We start from the raw sequence: 19,885 nt of genomic DNA on the forward strand, positions 1-19,885 counted from the left end.
GTACAGGAAGCTGATTAGTTCATTCTGAATTTTCCAGGTATTTTCCAACATGGTTAGTACATCATTTTTTCAGGAAAGTATGGCATATATAATGGCTAGCGCCTTACTCCTTCCCTCGCAACAGCACCCATGCTTTCACCTAGTTGCGTGTGGGCATGCATGGATGACGAGAAAGAGTCGGGGAGGCTTTGCGCTGTAAGAGGAGCTGACTAAGATTTCTCTGTAGTGAGCTTCCAAGCAAGCTTAAAAGTTACTGTAGGCAGCTGGGAAATATCTGCAGCTGTAACAGCCAATACATGGAAACTGTCTGAGCACTGACTCAAATAAAGGGAAGCACATACCATACATGCATATGCTACATATGCAGAAAGAAGGCTCTATATTCTCATGAAAGAAATTTAATTAAGCAATATTGGTAAAGACAGGAATGGGCTATGTCTCCTCCAAGCCTGTCCATTAAATACATAAAGAGCCTACAGGATAAAAAGGTATCATGTACTTTACACTGAAATGTCCCATGTCTGCATACCCCATGTAAGTGAAATGTATGCTATTATATCTGGTTGGGCACATCACATGCTTGCAATCAATAGCGCTGTGCAGCTTAGTGTTTAAAGATAGCTGATGCCTTTGTTCATGAAATAACTACTCTGGGCAAAATTTACCGAATACAAATGTATTAATTTGGGCAGGGCATGTACGATGTTCTTATTAATCCACTCAATCCATTTGAATTATCCATTCAAATTCAATGTGAGAGCTGACTTTACCTGAAAGATAGGGTACTTCACATAGTTGATCTCAATACAAGTACTATCACCTGCGGGCTTGCTAGACAACAATGCTTTAAACCTAAATAGAAAGGAGCAAAAATGAAATACCAGTCCAGTTATTTCTGTGAAGAAGTACAACAAAGTGGAAGGACAGCATCAGCTCTTCCAAAACAGTACCCTGAAATGTTTTGTCACTTTGTCACAAATGGATTTGTCACTGAACAACATCAAGATTTAGACACTGACATAAAAAGTTCAAATTGAAAGGAAGAAGCCCTTCTTTTAGGAAATTTCAATTCAAAATTCTGTAAAAATACACCTGCTATCACAAGAGAAAAAAAATCTGTCCAGAAAATTCAGATCCTATAACATTGTAGAGCATATTATAAAACCAGAAAATCAGAAATGTTTTTGCTTGAAGGCAACACAGGCTTATAGAAAGACTTGCAACATTCAGAAACTGTGCACTGCCTCTTCCAAGGAAGATCAATATGGGCCTATTTCTCTTACACAGCTTAAGAAAAGTGGCTTGGAACAAAATACTTAAAAATCTACACTAAGACATTAATGCTTTTATGTAGACTCAATACAATTATGTAGGTACAGGCAGAAGAGAAAACTGGATAGGTTGTTGTTCTCTGATTATCAAAACCTGAAATTCAGACTTGAATTTCAAGATAAAAACACAGTTCTTTTAAGTTAATAACTGCTGATTTATGTGAGATTTATATGAGTATGTAGCAATCTATGTCTCAAAGCCAGGTATTCCCATTTATCAGAAGGTGAAAATGGCAAATACACTGCCAAAAACATCTGCCTTTGTATTTCCTCTTTTTGATAATTCATTTGACCTTCTAGAGATAATGGAAAGCTTCGCTTATCTATGAAGACCAGCACTTGCTGGATGGTAACTTTTTCCATACATAACTGTACTTTGTTAATTAAAATATGGATAACAATTGGTTTGTTTTTACAGCTGTCAAACTCTGCTATGAACACAATTTAATCAGTTTAAAGCTGGAATGTATGCTTGTATGTTTACCAATATGCTCTAAAACAATATAGGCACTTCTTAAGCTGAAGGCAGAATCAGATACTGAAGTTGCTTTACGCAAATCTTTTTACTTTGTGCGGTGATGGGTTGGCAGCATCTCTATCGTTGATTCTCACATTTCTTAAAACTACCCTAACTCAATGGTTTGCCCTTGTCGCATCTTGAAATAAGGCCTTATGTAGGGCTGGCTAAATTTGTTTAAAAGTATACCTTGAATTATAAAGCTGTGTACAGACTAGGTTTGTGAGCAGCGAAAGAAAGGATTTTTCTTTAAGGCTGGGCTGAGCTGGGTGACCTGGATTTCAGCCTTCTGAGCACAGGGAACAGACCTCAGGTACTGCCTTTGCATACGGTGTGCCATGCTTTGTAGATGCTTAATTTTATTTTTAAAAGTGTAAAATGCTGTCAATGGATTGTGTGATAGTAACTTGTTTATCCTGCAGCTAGCCTATACTGATGCAAGGCAAGATTTAGCAGCTCACAGGATAAATAATGGTCAAGAATCAATGTATTATGTCTCCTTTACAATTAAGGGCCGGATGTAGCAATGAGCTCCATGCAAATGTGCCTTGGTGAAATGACAAAGTCAGACACATGGCCATAAGCATGGAACATTTACAAGGTGGGAGCCCAGTGGCAGGAGTGATAAAATGTCCTGCAAATCCTGTTTAGGAGAAACCTGAAAACTGAACCTGTTAACACTATTAGTCCTCAAAGAATTGAGGCAATAAAATGACAACTGCCCCCAAAATACAAAATCAAATTCTATTTTTGTTAAAAACAGAAATGTTTCTATATTTTACCTTGGTGATGCAGTAAACAACAACACTCTATGTGCATAAAATGGTCTTCCTTCCACCAGAAATGTAACATCTGACATCTCTTTGTTGTTAAGAAAATGCGGATCTAGAATCACAAAATGAAAGAAAAAAAAAACAAGCAAACAAATAACTTTGGTTTGGAAGAGGTCATGAACATACAGAATATTTTCCTGTTTTGACTAAAAAAAGACAATAGTGTAAAAGGATATCATTTTTAATGAGTAAAGCCCATAAAGCTATTTTAGACAGTCTGAGACAGAAGATACGCAGACAGCCAAATTCAATTCAGACAAAGGAAATTCAAAGCTTTGAAATCCATGTTGACCTTTTGCTATGATGACAGCCATCTCTCCCGTATAGCTCAGATCCCGTAGAGAGCTGTTACCACCTCCTAGTTCTGTTACCCAAAGATAACTGCATCTAAATGGTTATGCGAGAGCCCTGCTCTCATGGACTTTATTACATCCAGTTACGCCATGCAGGGAAGCCTTTGTCTGAAAGCGGAAAGGGGCCAGGAAACTCACTCACATCTTCTCTAGATCACATTAAAACAACTCAGGCTCTGTCAGCATGGCTGGGAGGGCTCTGCCTCTGTGGTGAGAGAAGATCTCCTGACCTTAAGTGCCAGCCGTAGCCAGGCATGGTGGTTTCAAACACGGACAGATGTTTGGCTTTAGGCTCTGGGCTCAGATCCCAGCCTAATTAGCAACACGGACAAATCTTTGTAGAGTTATGGTCCCATTCTAATGCACCTGATGATCCATCAGTGGAGGATGTGAGTTAAGAAGTTTAGAGCCCTTCGTTTTTCTAGTTCTGCCATTCAGATTCACATTTTCTCTGACTTGTGCCCCCCCCCGCCAAGCACCCAGCCTGCAATGCAGAGTTCCCATTGCTCTCCATAAAGAACCAAAAAATAACTTTAGGTCATGGCCTATAATGCACCTGATGCTTACCTAAGCGAGAGGTCTGTTTGCGCTTAATTTCAACAAGTTTTGGAATAGGGTAGGGTCCATAGCAATGAGTGAAAATGACAGACAGCTGCTGACTTATCACTTCATTCTAAATAAAAGAAACCAAATATATACAATATAAGGTTGAGTTTTCAAAGGGACATGTTAGATCATTCTCAAGAGTTGCCTATATTGAAGCTGAAAAATGTGATTACTGAAGCTTTATTAAAAATTAGCACTTAGAATTATCAGTATTGTGTTATAAACTACAATTCTTATTTACTAGTTTGTTATGTCCCCTATAGGAGTTGATTAAAATGGAAAGTCCTCTCCTTGGATTGAAGTCTTCTTCCCTCACCAAACTCCACAGCCCCTGTACCCTCCAGTAAATGATGCTCCTTTACAATAGCAATTTCATTTCACTTGTTTCTAAGCAGAACACTCTCACAGACAGTCCCTACTTTATACAGTGACACGAGGCCTAACAGCTTCTCACAGATCTCTTCATTTAATCCCAAGTATTCCATTACTGTGATCTTACATCCTTGGCACTGACCTTGGCACTACTTTTCTGAGGAAGCCACTAGAATCTCACAAAATCTGGGTCTGCTCCCTGGCCCTACCCATTGCTATCCAGACTCTGGGGGCAAAGCATTTGCAGGACATTTTTCTAAGTGCTGAGCAACTTAAGTATTTGTAAGCCTCAACTGCAATGATAGCAAAAGGTATTCAGTGCTTAACTACTTAAGTCACATCTGAAAGCAGGACTTAAAAGCATTTGCAAATTCTATCCCAACCTTTGCTGTAACTGGAACAGGTCTGCTGAAGTCAAGGGTGCCGTAAGGCTAATTCATGAGAACAAGCATCTTGCCTTTTAGCTACTCAGTTGGCTGGCAATTCCTTTCGATGCCAGGCAACTCTGAAAAGATAAGACACTTGGATATGAGGGGGACCAGGGCCAGGAAAATAAGCAGGTATGGGAGAAAAATAAACCTCATATGAAAAACCAAGGAGTTTAGATGTTCGGCTAAAAATATCTCCAAGCTTATGAAGCAGAAATTGAAGCTTTCCTTTATATGAACACATTTCAACTCAGCTCTAAAAGTAGAGATTCCTTAAATTCCCCAAGAAATGAGGAGGAGTGGCAGAGATGCTGTAACGACTTTTGTACAGCATCTAATTAAATGGGATGGGAAGAGGGGAGAGTGGTGCCCTCATATGCAGCGAGTGCTGATGTCAATGGAAATTACCCGTGCTCACCTCCAGGCAGAAGCTGGTTCCTCTCACTCTGTCAGACCTAATACTAAGCGAAACCTGCTAGCACTGCTCCAATTTACTGCTGAGTAATACCCAACGAGCCGACGCACTGGTGTCCCCGAGCTGGAAGCCGGGGTACCAGCGCCTCAGACCGGGGCCTGCCATGGCTGCTCCGCTTAGAGACGAAGACATGCATGGGGAGCATCTTTTCGTTTAGTGCTTTTCATACGGAGCTTCTCAAAACACACAGAGAGTGAATCATAAGGCTAAGTGAAAAGGAAGATTTAAGGCCAGATTTAAAGAAGGAAGTGACTCAGTTGCTCGGAGGGCTGAGAAAAAGAGCACTAGACAGATAGGGCAGAGAGAGCAATTGCTCCCTGCTCAAAGGGCTGTGCCGAAGAGAGGCGGCCGACTGAGTCAGCCCGGGAGGAGTGCACCGCGGGGATACTGATTACTGGCAGGGCAGCTCTGAGCTGTGTCCAGCCATCGCCAAGAAGCCAGTAAATACAACGGAGGATGGAAATAAAACCATGGATCAGGGCGGGGGGAAGGCTGCAGAGAGGAGACGTAAACGGAAGAGCAATACTCGCCTTATACCAGGGAATGAAAGAAGTTACTGTACTAAAGAGGATAGCTGCTGACATTTTCCTCTGCCTCTCCAGTCTGCCGTGTACACAGGTCCTGCCTATGCCACCGTGGCTTTAATGGACTTGTGAATTCATCAGCCCTCCACCTTTTCCAAAACACACATCTGTGACAATAAAGGTAAAGCACCCCCTCCTTCCAGCGGTACCCATGTGAACATCCCGATGGGAAATCTGGGCACATCCCTCTCTATACCCTCGCAGGGGACTGGAGGGCTCACCCACAGGTAGCAGCCAAGGCACTGCACACCATGACATCCAGATGTACTGAGGCTGGGGGAAGAAAGGCCAATCCCAGATACATGGGTGGGCAAAGAGGATCCCTGCTTGTAACTCAGACCAGCATGATTAGCTGGTTCCATGCACAGACAGCTTGCCAACATCAGTGAGGCACTGCCAGCTCTTGGGGTAATTAATCGGACATAAACCCTGTGGCATGTGGATGGAAGCCCATTATAAAGCCACCCTGCCACTGACTGTCCACAAACCTGCCAAAAACTCTGGTGCAAACAAAATTCAAAATTTTAATTACCTCAAAATGCTTAAGATGCTTAAACCCCCCCCCCCAAAGCACAGAATAGAGATGGGACAAAGGGAAAAGAGACAAAAAAAAAAAAAAAAAGAAAGAAAAGACCTAACTATTGGTCAAAGACAGCAGAACCATCAAGCAAACAGTGACTTTATCCATCACAGCGCCTCAGAGCTTGAACACAGGACACTTCTTGTTTGGAAGACAGGAGGTTGGAGAGCTTTGGCTTAGGTTGATAAAACTGAATACTTATCACACATGCCTTTGGAAAGCCAAAATCTGCTCAGCTAAAAAGCTAACAGGAAGGTAAGTATGTGCTCATTTAGAGTCGTAGCTAGCAAACAGCAGCAAGGTTTCTGCCAAAGACTTGCAGAGGGAAGTAATGAGGTATTACCACATAACAACTTACCCTACCACACAAGCACAAACAGGGCCAAGCCTTTAAAGGCTGTGGTCTTGAATCTGCTCCCTGAAGTCTGCTGCTTTCAACAATAAACTAGGCAGGAAGAAGCAGCAAAGAAGAGAGATGAAAGGGATCCATTGTCAAAGGTACAAGTCTGTGACTGGATTGCTGGGGGAAAAATCTGCTTTTTCAGAAGCCAACTCCTGCTCTTGGAACAGGCTGAGCTGGGCTACCTGTGAAGCAACTTTCACAGGTCCACACAGGGAACAAAAGTCCATAAAGAGAATCTGGTGCATCAAAATTGCTATAACGGAGAAGAGAACGTACCCACCCTAATCAGTCTTCCTTTTTGCACAGTGCCCTCACTGGAAATCTGAGAGGCCACCTTGGTTACCATGTCCATCCTACTAAGGCATTGAGCAGGACAGATCTTCCCTATTTCTCCTATCATCCTACCAGCTGATTGTAAAAGAACAGCTGTAAGGGCTTTCATCAGCAGTTGTGGGCAGTTATATTAACACTGAGGGGCAAACCAAAGTTTGGTTTTTTTGCTACAGTCTGATGTTGGAAAACATTTTGCCAGGATGTGTGATGCTGAGATCTGGACTGAGGCCAGCTTCCTTTCAGACATGGGTGTTCACTCTCAGTCAAAGAGAGCTGATATGCATCTTCTATTGTAGGAGGGGGGAATATAGCTTGGCATGGGATATAATAAAGATATTTACCTTGCCATGGGGTAATTACGTACAGGCAAGAGGGAACAGGGAACAACAGTGAATCTTCTTAGGGAGATGGTGCTTCCAGCAAAGAGCTGGTTTGTAAGCAAGCAACTTTGCTTTGTAGATATAGGCAGTCTCCTGACTTAAAAGCATTCTTCGGAAGAGATCTAAAGGAATTTCCCATACTTGGTGAGTGCACTTGAGCTATGAGGGGAATTCATGAGTTCTTTTGAAACAAAGGTGAAGTTTTCCAGTTGCCTCAGCAGAGATGTCTAGTAGAGTGATCTGAAAAGAGATGAAGAATCAGATTGGGGGCATTCATTTTTTTCCTGAATGACCTTCTGAAGGTCATTCAGCAGAACACAGAAGAGGCTCCTCCAGGCTTTGGTGCATACTCTGGAAGAGCTTGTTCCATTTTAGCTTACCCAATTCAACTCATTTCAGCCATTCTGTGACACAGTCTTGTGAAGCACTGGACACAGTGGGAAATACTGAACCAGTTTTCTCCAGTACTTATTAGAAGTATGTGTCGTCTTGGATGCCCATGGTCCAAATTCTCAAGGGAAAAACTCAGGTTGGATTACTCAATTTGGCTGTTGTTTTGCTCTTCTCCAACTTTCCAGTCTTCTAAGATCTTGGCCACATTTTGCTTCTGCTGCCTTCTCTTCATAGTCTCCCCTGTTCTCACACTGCTCCTCCCTGGACTGCTTGAAACTCAGTGCTTTGGCCTCCTGACTGGCCTAGAGCCACCCTGTCACCTCTCTGCACTTTTCACAACCCAGTTCTTTGGCCTCCTGACTGGCCTGCAGCCATCTTGCCACCTCCACACATTTGCCCTCAGCAAACAAGTTAAGTTTCTTTAATTGCCTTTGAAGTTCCACACAATACTTTAGTTTTCTCTTGTACTTACGCCACCCGCTCCATTAATGCCAATTTAACCAGTCCCTTCATTTCTATCTCACAGAGCTTAAGTGTAGCAGGCCCTCAAATTCCTCTACCACATGGCCCCCAAAACAGCAACTCACAGTGTTAAACAGAAAAATACTGTGCTAAGTTAACTATTCTTCTGCACTGCATGTTTGCCTGTTACTACACATATCCACCCTGCGCAGAGACACCGTGCTGCTCAGGCAGCAGGGGTGCTGGCAGAGATATCTTTTCTTCCCCTGGTGCTGGAGACACTGGGAGATGATCTAGCTCTCTGTTAGATGTAGATTGGCAGAAGAGCTGTTCTCAATCACACATTCTGCACGTGATCCCCAGTGGCTGTTCCAGCAGTGACAGATTCTTAGGACATCCAAATCCACTGAGGACTCGTCCACAAACTTCCTTCCAGGACATGCAGGGACGCCCTTGAATTATTCCTCTATTTATGCTCTCCTCTTCCCAGGAAGAGCCAACAAAGTGTTAAGTAACAGCAAGGGCTTTTTGCAGACTGCCCTGGCTTGAGTCCCCAAAATCTGCTATGAGACTTTCCCTGCCATCTCTTTCAATCTTTTTTGTTTTTCCCTGGGTGTTTTTCTATGGTCCTCTAGCATAACTCACTTTTGCCAGCTGCATCGAAACTGATTAAATGACACTTTAGAGGGTCACCCTTAGATGATTAAGCAGCATACCCATAATTAATATTAGTCAACAGTTGTAAAGGTAGGGAAGCCCCAGAGGTTGGGGATACAGTTAGAGGCATTGAACTGCATAACAGAATAGCTTTTGTTAGTGTTAGGCTCAAGTCCTTCCACGGCAAATACAAACGAAATGGAATTAATCACAGGTAAGGCACAAATGGACCCTTCAGTTAGTTTCTGGGAAAGCTGCCAAGCTTCCCTTTCAAAAGGCTCTTTATATCACAGCTGTGCATTGTATGTAAAAAGTTCAGATCCCTGGGCACAGTCTAATCCCTGGGTGAGAGCCCAGAAAAGGGCAGGTGTCACATCCATGGCATTTATTTATTGTAAATGAAGAAACAGCTTCTGCCTCTGGCAGGGAAACATTTTAGAAGGCAGATAGAGGATATAAAAAATCAAACCTGTGTTAGTATGAAGTGGAATCTGTGTTACAAAAACACACTGCAGGGTTAATAGCCTGTTATTAACATGCCACTCAGTACCTGGTGTTCCCATCTCACATGGAGAATGCATGATGTACATGTGTGGATAACTTGCCTCCTGGTTACTCTGAACTGTTTAGACACAGAAGTACTACAGATGACAACAGGCAATGTTACAGATCACTACAATTACTTGAATGCAGTGAAACCTGCTTTAAGAAATCACTCCGAGTCCCTGTTAAAAGATCAATCACCTACTACAGGACGGACATTAGCTGACACTCAGACAGATGGTATTAGCCATTCCATGGAATCTGTAAACAGGCACTTTAGGACTGTGGATGTCTTCAGATTATTTTTAGTGCAGGTTTTGCCGTGTCTGCCTCCTTTATGGAAAGTCTATACTTTTCTTCACTTAAAATACTTCAGTCATTGGCCAAAATATTCCATTCTCAAGTCTTCATTTTTTCAAGAAAAGTAAAATATTATAGAGAGCAAATATTCTAATGAAACTTGTCATTGTATTAAAACTTCAATTCACTGCTGAAAAGCAGTTTAACAAGAAAGTAAAACATCGCCCAAGGATAGAGTCTTTCTGGATCTGTTTGCAGACAAGAGAAAAAACATACAGGACTCTACTAAGAGAAAGCTTTACCCTAAGAGCTCAGGGAGATTCAGCGCCTGCCTATAAGCCATACTGGATTCACATCTCCTCTCTAACCTAACCCCTTCCTGCAGAACAGGATACTCTGAGTTCACAGACAAACACAGAGCCTCATTCAAACCCATCTTAACAAATATTCATTTCAGCCCATCGTGATGCAAGGGACAAAAAGAGGAATTTTCTAGCTCCTTCATCCTCCAACATAACTTCCTGGGTAATCTGAGGCCTAGGGGGAAAACTGATGTTTTGCATCCCCCATGTCTGGAATTTGTAGAACGGAAGTATGAGCTGTGTCTGTTGATATACTCTGAGCAACCTCTTCAGACATTTGCTTTAGAGGAATTAAATCCAGAAAGACCATATCAATAACAGGACAAACAAACAGGACATCCATCTCAAGCTTCAGCCTCTGAATATTTTTCTGCAATAGAGAAGGCAGGTTTCAGGCTGTCCTCTTGCTTTTTGCTTCTTGGAGACAAATGAAAATTATTTTTTCAGTAGTTAGTTTTCTTTGACAGAGGCTATATACTGTTATTTCTGAAGGGATATATTTTAAAAAATGATTTTCTTTGCTTTCTAAGACATTTTCCATTTCAGGTGGCTAAAACACTGTTGAAACAGTACTTTTGCTCTTGAATTATACAGGCCAGGTTTCTGAAGATACCTACATGCCTAAATACTTCTGGAATTTGTAAAACTGCTTATTGTTTTGAATTGTTATTTGTTCTAAATAGCTGTAAACATTGGATTGATGGCTATTATTCAAATAGGTCCAAACAGTTCAACTTTTCAAAAGAGTCTATGCGCTCCTGCAGATTTCTTCATCTGCTTTTAGATGCATTTGTAGAGTTTGTGAAACTCTGCAGGAATTCTGAGGAAACATCTTTGCAAAGTAATTTCCTGCATCTTTCAACAAGCTGTACTGTACAGTATAACCAACATCTCACTAATGGGCAAAATCTTCAGACAAACTAGCGATTGGAAGGATGAAGAGAAAGCTACAAAACTGATATTGAGTAGGGGGGACAAAGGACCTTCCAAAGCTTTTCAAATTGATTTTGTCCTGGGCAATATACTAGCAGAAATGCCCATAGTCTGGAGCCAGTGTTTCCTGGTGCAAAGAACCTCCAACATCATGTCAAATGGAGCTTCTGGACAACACATTAAACACATGCTCTTAGACACGCATGGACTAACACATGCCCTTCAGCAATGTGTTCCCACATAGGATCCAAAGTAATGGCAAATAGTAGTTCCATGTCCATGTGATGAGGTGAACGGGAAAAAGTTCTAAGAGACGTTACTAGGAGTTAAAAGATATTTTTTCTCCAAAACTAGGCCAAAACTAGTACGTTCTAAATTGCTGCATGCAGAAAAAGCAGTGGATGAAACTGGCTCATAACTTAGTACTGTTGGTAATAGTGCTGGCTGGTCTCCATGGAAGTGAATGATCTTACTGACAATTCAAGCTCACACTGAGGTCCAGAGTGGAAATCTAAACCCAACCTCCTTCAAAGGCCAGAGCAGCTTAACATTTAGGGTTGTGATTTTGAGTCTTTCTCGTTTCAACTTGTGGAAATGTCAAGGTCAAATTGGAAGAGCTCCAAGATTTCTGTAAATAAGGAACAAAAATGGATCACTCACATTCAGCATGTTATCTTTCAAGATAACCTCTTTGCAAAAAAGGAAGAGCACATATGTGTCTATATGAGCTCATGGCAGCCACGGCTCCCTCCAGGCAGAGCTGCTGCCATCCTCTCAGCCCACAGCACGGTGGCCTGCCAGCATGGGCTGTATTGATATACCCAAGCTCTGACATTACAAGCCAGTAGATGTGGGTGCAGCCTTCTCACTACTCTTTTTAAATGCTGTATTTGGGGGGCCAAGCTGAGAGCTATGGCCAGACCTCAAGCACAACCTCTCTTCAGGCAACTTGGGTACCCTAACACTGGGCGGGACAGCAATTCAGGTCAAAGCCAAATGCACGCAGCAAATGTCAACCTCAGCTGAAGGCAAATGAGAACTTCCAGAGAGAATTCTGTGGGTTTTCTTCAGGCCACGAAGTGCTCAATGCAGATACTGATAAGCAGAAATCTGGTTGCGTGGTTCTGTTCTCCTCCTGTAACAAGATTTCCAGGGTCATCATTGCTTTGAGGGACTCAACTCTGCTCTCTGCTTTATAAAGCATCTCAAGTTTAGCTCTGGGCTACTCGCTCCCAGAAGTGTCTCTCTGACTTTTGTCTCATGCAGCCCTGTCCAAACCACTTTTAGCAGGCTACGGTTACAAGTTTGTCTGCTTCAATCATCTGTCTCAAAATGGTAGTTCTTTCCTCCTCATCTGGTGGCCTGAATCCTTCAGCGAGCCACAACAACTTCACTGACAGTTTGTTAGCGCTTTGCTAGTTTGAATTTTACTTACTCTTTGGAAGGTGGCTTAAATTGAGCTCTCCATATCCTTTCTACTGATACTGCTTTCTCCAGAATATCTTTTTTTTTGGTCTTCAGTCTGGTAATGACTCAGGCTCACTGCACAACAGCAGTAACCCCGGGGGAAGCAAGCACAGAGTGATCTGTCTGTTCGGATAGCTCTGCCTTAGCAGCATGGAACTACTGTCATTTCTCAGCTCTTGATCCAGTTCAGAATGGTGCAGCTGATAAACACATTTAAAGGCATGAAGGTCAATGAAAGTGCACAGTCCCATCAGAAGCCAGCAGGAGCCAGGGACCTAACCGCTACTCGTGTCTTTCGAACTCTTCCCCCAAGGTTTTAGTGCAACAATAAACAACTGATATGCCATTTATTAACTGTGCTTCCCCTCTTTACTTCATAGCTTTAAGAAAAGCAATAAAATTAGGGGCTTCACCTTAAGCACGTATGCAGCTGTCTTGTCTGATTTGCCAATTTGCCACCCTATGTTCCAGCATGGGGACTTCTGAAAGTTTTTTTCCAGTTTCTGTTGTCACTGTTCTGGCATGTGAAGGGGAGCAGAGTGCCAGCCTACCAGTCTGCTGGAGGCTGACACAGAGCTGCTGAGGGAATTCTGACACCTGGACCCTGAAATCCTCACGGTACAGGCATTTAAAAATCATCTGTATGACACGAGGGATGCGTATTTATTTTATTTGGTGTGGTTCTTGTAGCCATTTGTATTTTATCTGTAACTTTTTCATTTGTGTGGTGCCTGGCCTTTTCTCATGGCCTGGGAACCCACGAGAACATTTCTTCAGAGAGTGCAAAGTAGAAGGCGAGAGCAGAAGGCCTGCGCTCTTTCCAAAGACCTGTTCTGTGCTGCTGTGCAATTTTTGGAGAGTCTCTCTAACCAAATTACTCAAATTACAGTTTTTTTCTCTGCCTTACCTAGGTTATCACAGCCTCTGAAGCTGAGACTGTCAGAGGTAGAGAACACCTGCAGCACCCTATGAGGTGGGGAAACCTGCTTACCTCAGTTTCCCTGTATAAGGGAGGCTAAGATCTTCCCTATCTCAACTAATTAACTGTAATTTGTTTTTATAATTTTTTTTACAAATTTGTTTTTACAATTTTACAATTAATTGTAAATTTTTTGAGACTATGCGATATTTGGAATTACTTATAGAAATGGAAAAAGCCATTTCTATTAGGTACAAGTTACTGTGCAATTAAAATATACTGAGCATCACAATATGTAGGACATATTACATATAACAAGGGACATCTTGTTTAGTATCAGCCAGGAAATGCTAAGTGACTCTGTGCTTCCTCGCTGCTTATTTTATGCTTTGTGCCCTGACTGACTCATTAAGGAAATGTATTGGGCCATATTGTGATGTTTAGCATGAGTCGTAATCTCTCTCGAAGTTCCCAGCCCACAGGGAAAAGGATGTCCATTTGGACAAATCAAATTCCTCTCCACACAGCTTTATAAAATGCAGAGCTCTGTAATTTGCTGTGGAAAGAGAGGGATCTGAACCACAGCTACACCCCTTCTGCACTTCTTGAAGGAGATTTCCATTCTGTGGGTATATATAAAGCACAGTCTCTGCTCTCAGCCCTGCCAGAGAAGTGGAACAGAATATCCTTGGAATCTCAAGCTTTCCTTAACTGCCTTCTATGGCAGTGACCAGGGAGAAATTTTACTGTCTCTTTTCCCTACAAATGATTTTATTCTGATTTCTGCCCAAGGGCTGGGTAGAGTCTGTCCTCATTTCAGTCTGGGAGAGCTTTGTGAGAGGCCAGTTGGACAATATCATGGCAATAATTCATGCCATTTGCAGACAATTTTTAAACCCTTACAATGTCCCAGAATGATTCATTATTTTTCTAAGAATATGAAATAGTGTATGTGTGTGTTTGTGAATATGCATATGCATGAAAAGTGAAGACAGGCAGTTCCCCTAGGCCCAGAGGCAGGAACAAAGACCAACACAGATTTTTTCTTTATCTTATTGGGTTTGTTTTGCTGTTTTAATTTTTTCTCCCCTCTACATTTTACCTTTTAAGTGAACCCAAAGCAAAACGATGTATGGTCTTATTTGCTACCATGTTGCCTATAAGAGACTGGAAGACCTAGTCTGACATCTCCCAGACGTATAATCCTACATAAATAATTTATTTTAAAGTTGAACGTATATAAACCCATTGGTTTTGGCTTCAGCCACCCAGGAGAACAGCAGTTATAACTATCCTTCATCCTAGATTACCAGGCCTAAACGTAATCTCCATGAAGTTTTCAATACGATTAGTTTTACATCACCTTTCAAACTTAACAGCACCTTGCTGCTAGTTGCTCAATGAACATACACTAACCCAAGCCAGTTCAGTGCAAGGAGTCTAAAATTCCTAGGCTTTGGAATGATTTCCTAAAAGTTATCTCTAAAAATTCTCTGTAAACTCCTATCAATTACAAACTAATCCCAGAGCGTTCCCAAAGTTCATGGGAACAAAACTCAAAACAATTGCTGGAACAAATGTTCAGTATTTTCTGGGGACTTTGAATGTGAGCCTTCCTTGGGAGCAGCATACAGGAAACATATCCGTGTGAGCTTTCACTAGCTGTGCTAAGCCTGGAACCTTTCACCAGAACCTCTGTCCTTTTCACATGATTTGAGATATTGCTGCTGGTAGTAAAAAGTATTTGCCCCTTGCTGTTGGGTGTTGAATTGGGTGAAGAATGGTACTTACTTCCCGGTTAAACAAAGAGAAGACCTTATCGACACATATTATGGGGCATAAGAAAAAGAACAACAATCAATTTTTACACTTCTCATTACTAAAAAAAATTCCTCATATCAGAGAACAGTAAACTTGACTGGGCTTGAGACAGTAAACTTGACTTGAGAGAGAGAGAGAGATTGTCAATGGCAGCAGCAGAGAAGAGACTGCTGGTGTTAAAACAAGTCTTACAAGAAAGTATCTAGCCTTCACGAAACAGGTAAGACATTTTCCTCTCCTTGCCGGCCGCACAATCTTCCCCTTTGCTATTATACTTGCATACCCAATGGAACCTCTCTCAAAAGGATTTGTTAGCCTGATTTGTCTGAGTAAAAAAATGTCAAACTGAAGGAATAAATCCGGGGAGATTGCAAGTACACACACTCACACAGATTTTTAAAAATTATTCTGTGTGTGCTGCAGAAACCAGTCTCCCCAGAAGTTTAGCAGTGCAAATCCCACATGAAGGGAAAATCATGCAAGAGGTCAAAGAAATCCAGAACAAACATGAACATTAGCTCTGTCGTATGGTCCTATATAGCAAGCTGGGTGAAGTTACTCTGCGAGTTGACTCAGTTATCAGCATCTCTTGGTGTACTGCAATGATCCTTGTGACATTAATTTCACCATTACACGTTAGCTTCTGTTGTCTTTCCAGCTCTTTGTTAGTATCATTAAGCTGTTCTAGCAGGAGATGTGAATAGCCTGCATGTTTTTAACCCATGCTTCCACAGTGAAAAAAAACGAGACACACAATACAAAAAATAATAATTCTATATAGTCTAAACAAGCTTTAGGACAGCTGTGTAAAAACAGCCTAACAAGGTTTGCATCTTATGGGATGAAAATGAGACTGATTTCTTTAAAATGCATAATTTATCTTACCTTGCTCGCTTTCAGTATCTCAAACATCAAAGGTAACCCTTGTGTGATGAGCTCCTCTGTGTACTCTTCTTCCTGAATGGACTTGAATTCCTTTAGCAAGCACTGGATGAGGGGTCTTCTGTGCTGCTGGAAGGACGTTCTCAAGGACTCCAGCCACGTGTGCAGCGTCCAGGGAACACCTACAGATGGAGGACAGAGCTCATTCGCATCTTCAGAGGAGCATGTGTCCTTTTGTTTCTTTGTTTCTTTCTTTTTTTCTTTTCTTTTCTTTCCTTTTTTTTTTTTTTTTTTTACCTTTAGTTATGTTAATCTTAAGATTTTAAGCAAAAGCTGCCAAATAACCCTAGAAATCAAATTCCTTTTTATCCACAAAGACTGATGGTTATCAGAACATCCCAAACCTAATACACAGGGGTGCTCCTCCAAGTGTTATGAGGAGACCGTGGTCTCTTTGCTCATCTAGCCTTCAGCTTCTCTTCTGAGACTGCCAATTTGCGATAATTGCTGTGGTGCTTTGCGATGCAAAAACCTGTTGGGAACTAGATTTACAGTAGTTCATTTGTTTGGAATGTGGCCCCAGAGAGCCATTAAATGCTAAAAAAAAAGATTTTGGTCACTACTCACCAGTATTCAAACTGGTGTTCCCACAATTAAAACTTTTTTAAAGCTCTATCCCAACTCCTCTACTGATCGTTACTATTTCCCCTAAGCAGCACTGAGTGAGTTAAGTAGATCAGCCTTTTTAAGTAGTCATTTGCCATGGCAGAACCACTCTTCAAGAACTTAAAGGAAAATGCTCCCATGTATTAACTGATAAAACACACAGTCCAGGCATTAGCTTGGATGTGACCTAGTTTCTGTTCTTGCAGAACACAGTGAGAGTAAACGGTCCTTCCTTCCACTTCAGCAAATGCCCCACACCCTGAGAACAGCCACTTTGCTCCCCTCGCACCCATCCTACGGTGCCTTTCTTGCTCAGTCCTCCCAGTGAGGCTGTGCACATGGCCACCACAAGCTTCCCACTCAGGTGGCAAACACTGATACAGGCAAGAAGAGGCTATGGTGGGAGCCCTGCACCATGCAGACGCGTGCCCGGCACCCTGGTCTCTCTCTGAAAGCATGTTAACAGGAATGGTAAACAAAGAGTCCAGACCGATCTCCTTTTGCAATACCTGCCCACCTTTGGCAAAGGCAAGAGCAATTTCCCAAGACGCTGGTGTGATGTTTAAGCTCCATGTTGGCACAATTAGCTCACCAAGAAGCTAGTTCATTGCTGCTTTACAGGTTGAGTGCAAAAAAGGAGCTGTTCTTAGCTAATACTCTGCCAAGTCAAAGCGAAGATGGTTGCTGGTGGAAACTACTCAGTTGTGCAGAAAAGTCCAGGTGGCCTCTGAGAAGCATGAACTGAACCGTGCCAGAAACCCACAGGACCCCCCAAGACCTTCAGACTGAAGGATGAAGAAAAAGGTGCTGCTCTCAGTATGGATGTAACACACAGGACTTGCCACAAGAAGTGATCACTGTTTTGTATGGTCAGATTAGGGAGCAGAAAGCTTAACTACTCAATTTGTCTCTGCAAAACACTTTCTGAGTGTGCAAAACCAGAGATGCACTTCCAGTGCAGGCCTCAGCTGACCTAACAGAATGGAAACTTCCAGAAAAAGCTGAGCCTCACAACTTGTATGCCATGTGGCATCTGCACTTGCGGCGAGACAAGCGAAGTACATGCCACCCAGGGGAGATTGCCCTATTCAGTCTGGGCTCATTAAAACAAAGCTGACTTGACAGATGCCCGGGAGCCGTAACTTTAAACCTTGCTTGAACTGACTGAACTTGCTTTCCCCTCTCCTTACCCACAGACCCATTTGGAAATCCCCTGCAATTGCTGCTTTCACAGGAAGTCATGAAAATTTATCCGTAGTTGGCTTGACCAACAGCTCAGAAACATTATTTCTAAGAGTAGTCTCTCAGAGGAGGGAAAGGAGAGAAGACACCACAACTGACCTATGCTCCTGATGTCAATAGTCACATCCACATATCCATGCTCAGCACTGTGATACATGGCTTCCTTCAGAGCCTTCAGTTTGGCCTTGCTGTTGCGGCTGGCACACAGTGGAGCTGCTGCAGAATCGGGCAAGTCACTCCCCTCGGCCAGTATCTCCTCCAGGGACAGAATATCACTCTTCTCCTTCTCTGGCTGAGCGAGGAGCTTACGAAACACATTCCTATCAACCACAGCCAACAGGGAGACAAAGAGAGAAAAAGAAAGAGAGAGACAAAGCAAAGTTAGTGGTTATGCTTTCTTTCTGCTGTGCCATGGCAGGTTAGGACACCTATTCTGCAGCCGAATCAGAAATAATTCCAATTAACAATCGTTAAGTAGGATGGGCTTACAGCAGCCCTGACGCAAGCACCGCTCCTGATAGTCCACCTGTACTGCCTGGACCACGTCTGCAAGACTGGCCACGTTGCTGCAATAACAGAAATTGTACAGATGTCATATGTGCAGCAGGACCTTGTAAGAACAGAAACCCATGAGCTAAACATGGTGGAACTTGGGTGGCACCTACTCCACTCTTTGGGGAGGCTAAGTTGCTTTTAGAAAAAGTTGCCTTTAGAAAAGCTTTAAGGGCTTTCACTTTGAGGATGCCACTTGAAAAGGGAAATGTCTGAAGCTACTGAGAATACCACCACCACCAATTAACAGTCAAAGCAGTCTGTGAAAGCTGGAGCAAGTAGCCATTCAACCAGGCTGATTAGGGCAGGTTCAAGCAAATGTGGGACTACTCTACAAAGCCAGCCATCTAGGCTACCAAACAGCAAAGCCCAAATTCAGCCAGTGGCTTGGTACCCCGCTCCTCTCTGGTTCAGATGAGCATAACCTCATTGATCTCAACAGAGTTTCTCCTGGGTTTCTGTGGCTGTGAGAAGGGAAAACGGGCCAGCCCCATCCCACCTCCCACATACCCTGGTGGGTCCCTGACAGTGGCACCTGCGCAGGCCCCGGCGCAGGATGGCAGCAGGACTTGGCGCATTCTGAACAAATGAGAGATTCAGGGAGAGAGGGAAAGACAAGGCAGTGCATGTGCATGGTGTATAGCTAGCAAAGAGAGATAGTTTTTGTGTGAAAATTAAGTTGTAAGTCCATGACATGCATAGCGAGCACCAAATCAAGGAGAGCTGCAGGTCCTGCTAGGTAACGCTGATACCATGATGCAGCTGCCGCTCACACCAGCTGGCAACAGGGCCCCAGCAGAGAACATAAGATGACAATAAATAAATAATCCTCTCTGTCCCAGAGATTCCTCATAGGCTTCAGTTGGGCAGCACTGTTTGAACCCACCCTGACATGCTATTAGCATGTTGTTAGACTGGCAGCTCTTCTCTAAGCAAATAGAGGGTAGATACTGTCTCTAACCTGTATCTATGTTCCTCTGGATGGCTACAATCAAAAAAGTAGGAATGTGAAGATCATAATACTAATCCATTATACTGCAGTTAAGTCCTGAATATTGCAAGATCATGCATGCTGGGTGCTCATTTCATTACCTTTTAAAAAAATTTGCAGCGTACATACAACATTAACACACACAGGACTTTACAGTGAACACAGATACAGAAACTCTGCTCGGTGACAGATAAGGCTGCAGCAGCACAGACACAATCCACTCCAAATCTCAAAAATACATCCACGAGAAATTCAGAAGGATTGTCTTTGGCATTCCTTTCCACCCTCACATCAGCTATCATTTTACAAACATCACATTTCAACATACCACAAAGAGTCCCACTCCCTTTTTTATACGATATCAAAAAGCAGTTCATATCACCAACTGGTCAAGTTCACATGCTAGCAAAAAGCCTTATATCTCTGCTTAGCTAGTGGCATGTTTAATTGTTCATGCAGAGCTTCCACCCATCTGCTCACACCAAACTCCCAGGCAAAAA

The 19,885-nt window shown here is 42.6% G+C and overlaps 1 protein-coding gene across 2 annotated transcripts in view; it reads right to left on the minus strand.

The window, feature by feature from the left end:
• The window catches only part of ABTB3 (ankyrin repeat and BTB domain containing 3), a 183,473-nt gene that overhangs the window by 8,567 nt on the left and 155,021 nt on the right, over window positions 1-19,885 (minus strand). The window contains exons 10-15 of one of the 2 annotated variants that reach the window (XM_062569458.1): window positions 17,942-18,162; window positions 15,938-16,116; window positions 9,258-9,329; window positions 3,602-3,707; window positions 2,631-2,733; window positions 771-852 (exon numbers count right to left, since the gene is read on the minus strand). In XM_062569458.1, coding sequence (XP_062425442.1) covers window positions 771-852; window positions 2,631-2,733; window positions 3,602-3,707; window positions 9,258-9,329; window positions 15,938-16,116; window positions 17,942-18,162 — 763 coding nt within the window. The remainder of the gene's footprint in view (window positions 1-770; window positions 853-2,630; window positions 2,734-3,601; window positions 3,708-9,257; window positions 9,330-15,937; window positions 16,117-17,941; window positions 18,163-19,885) is intronic. The other variant, XM_062569467.1, reaches the window with a different exon arrangement.

The sequence above is a fragment of the Rhea pennata genome, chromosome 1 (genome assembly GCF_028389875.1).
Source record: "Rhea pennata isolate bPtePen1 chromosome 1, bPtePen1.pri, whole genome shotgun sequence".
NCBI classification, from domain to species: domain Eukaryota; kingdom Metazoa; phylum Chordata; class Aves; order Rheiformes; family Rheidae; genus Rhea; species Rhea pennata.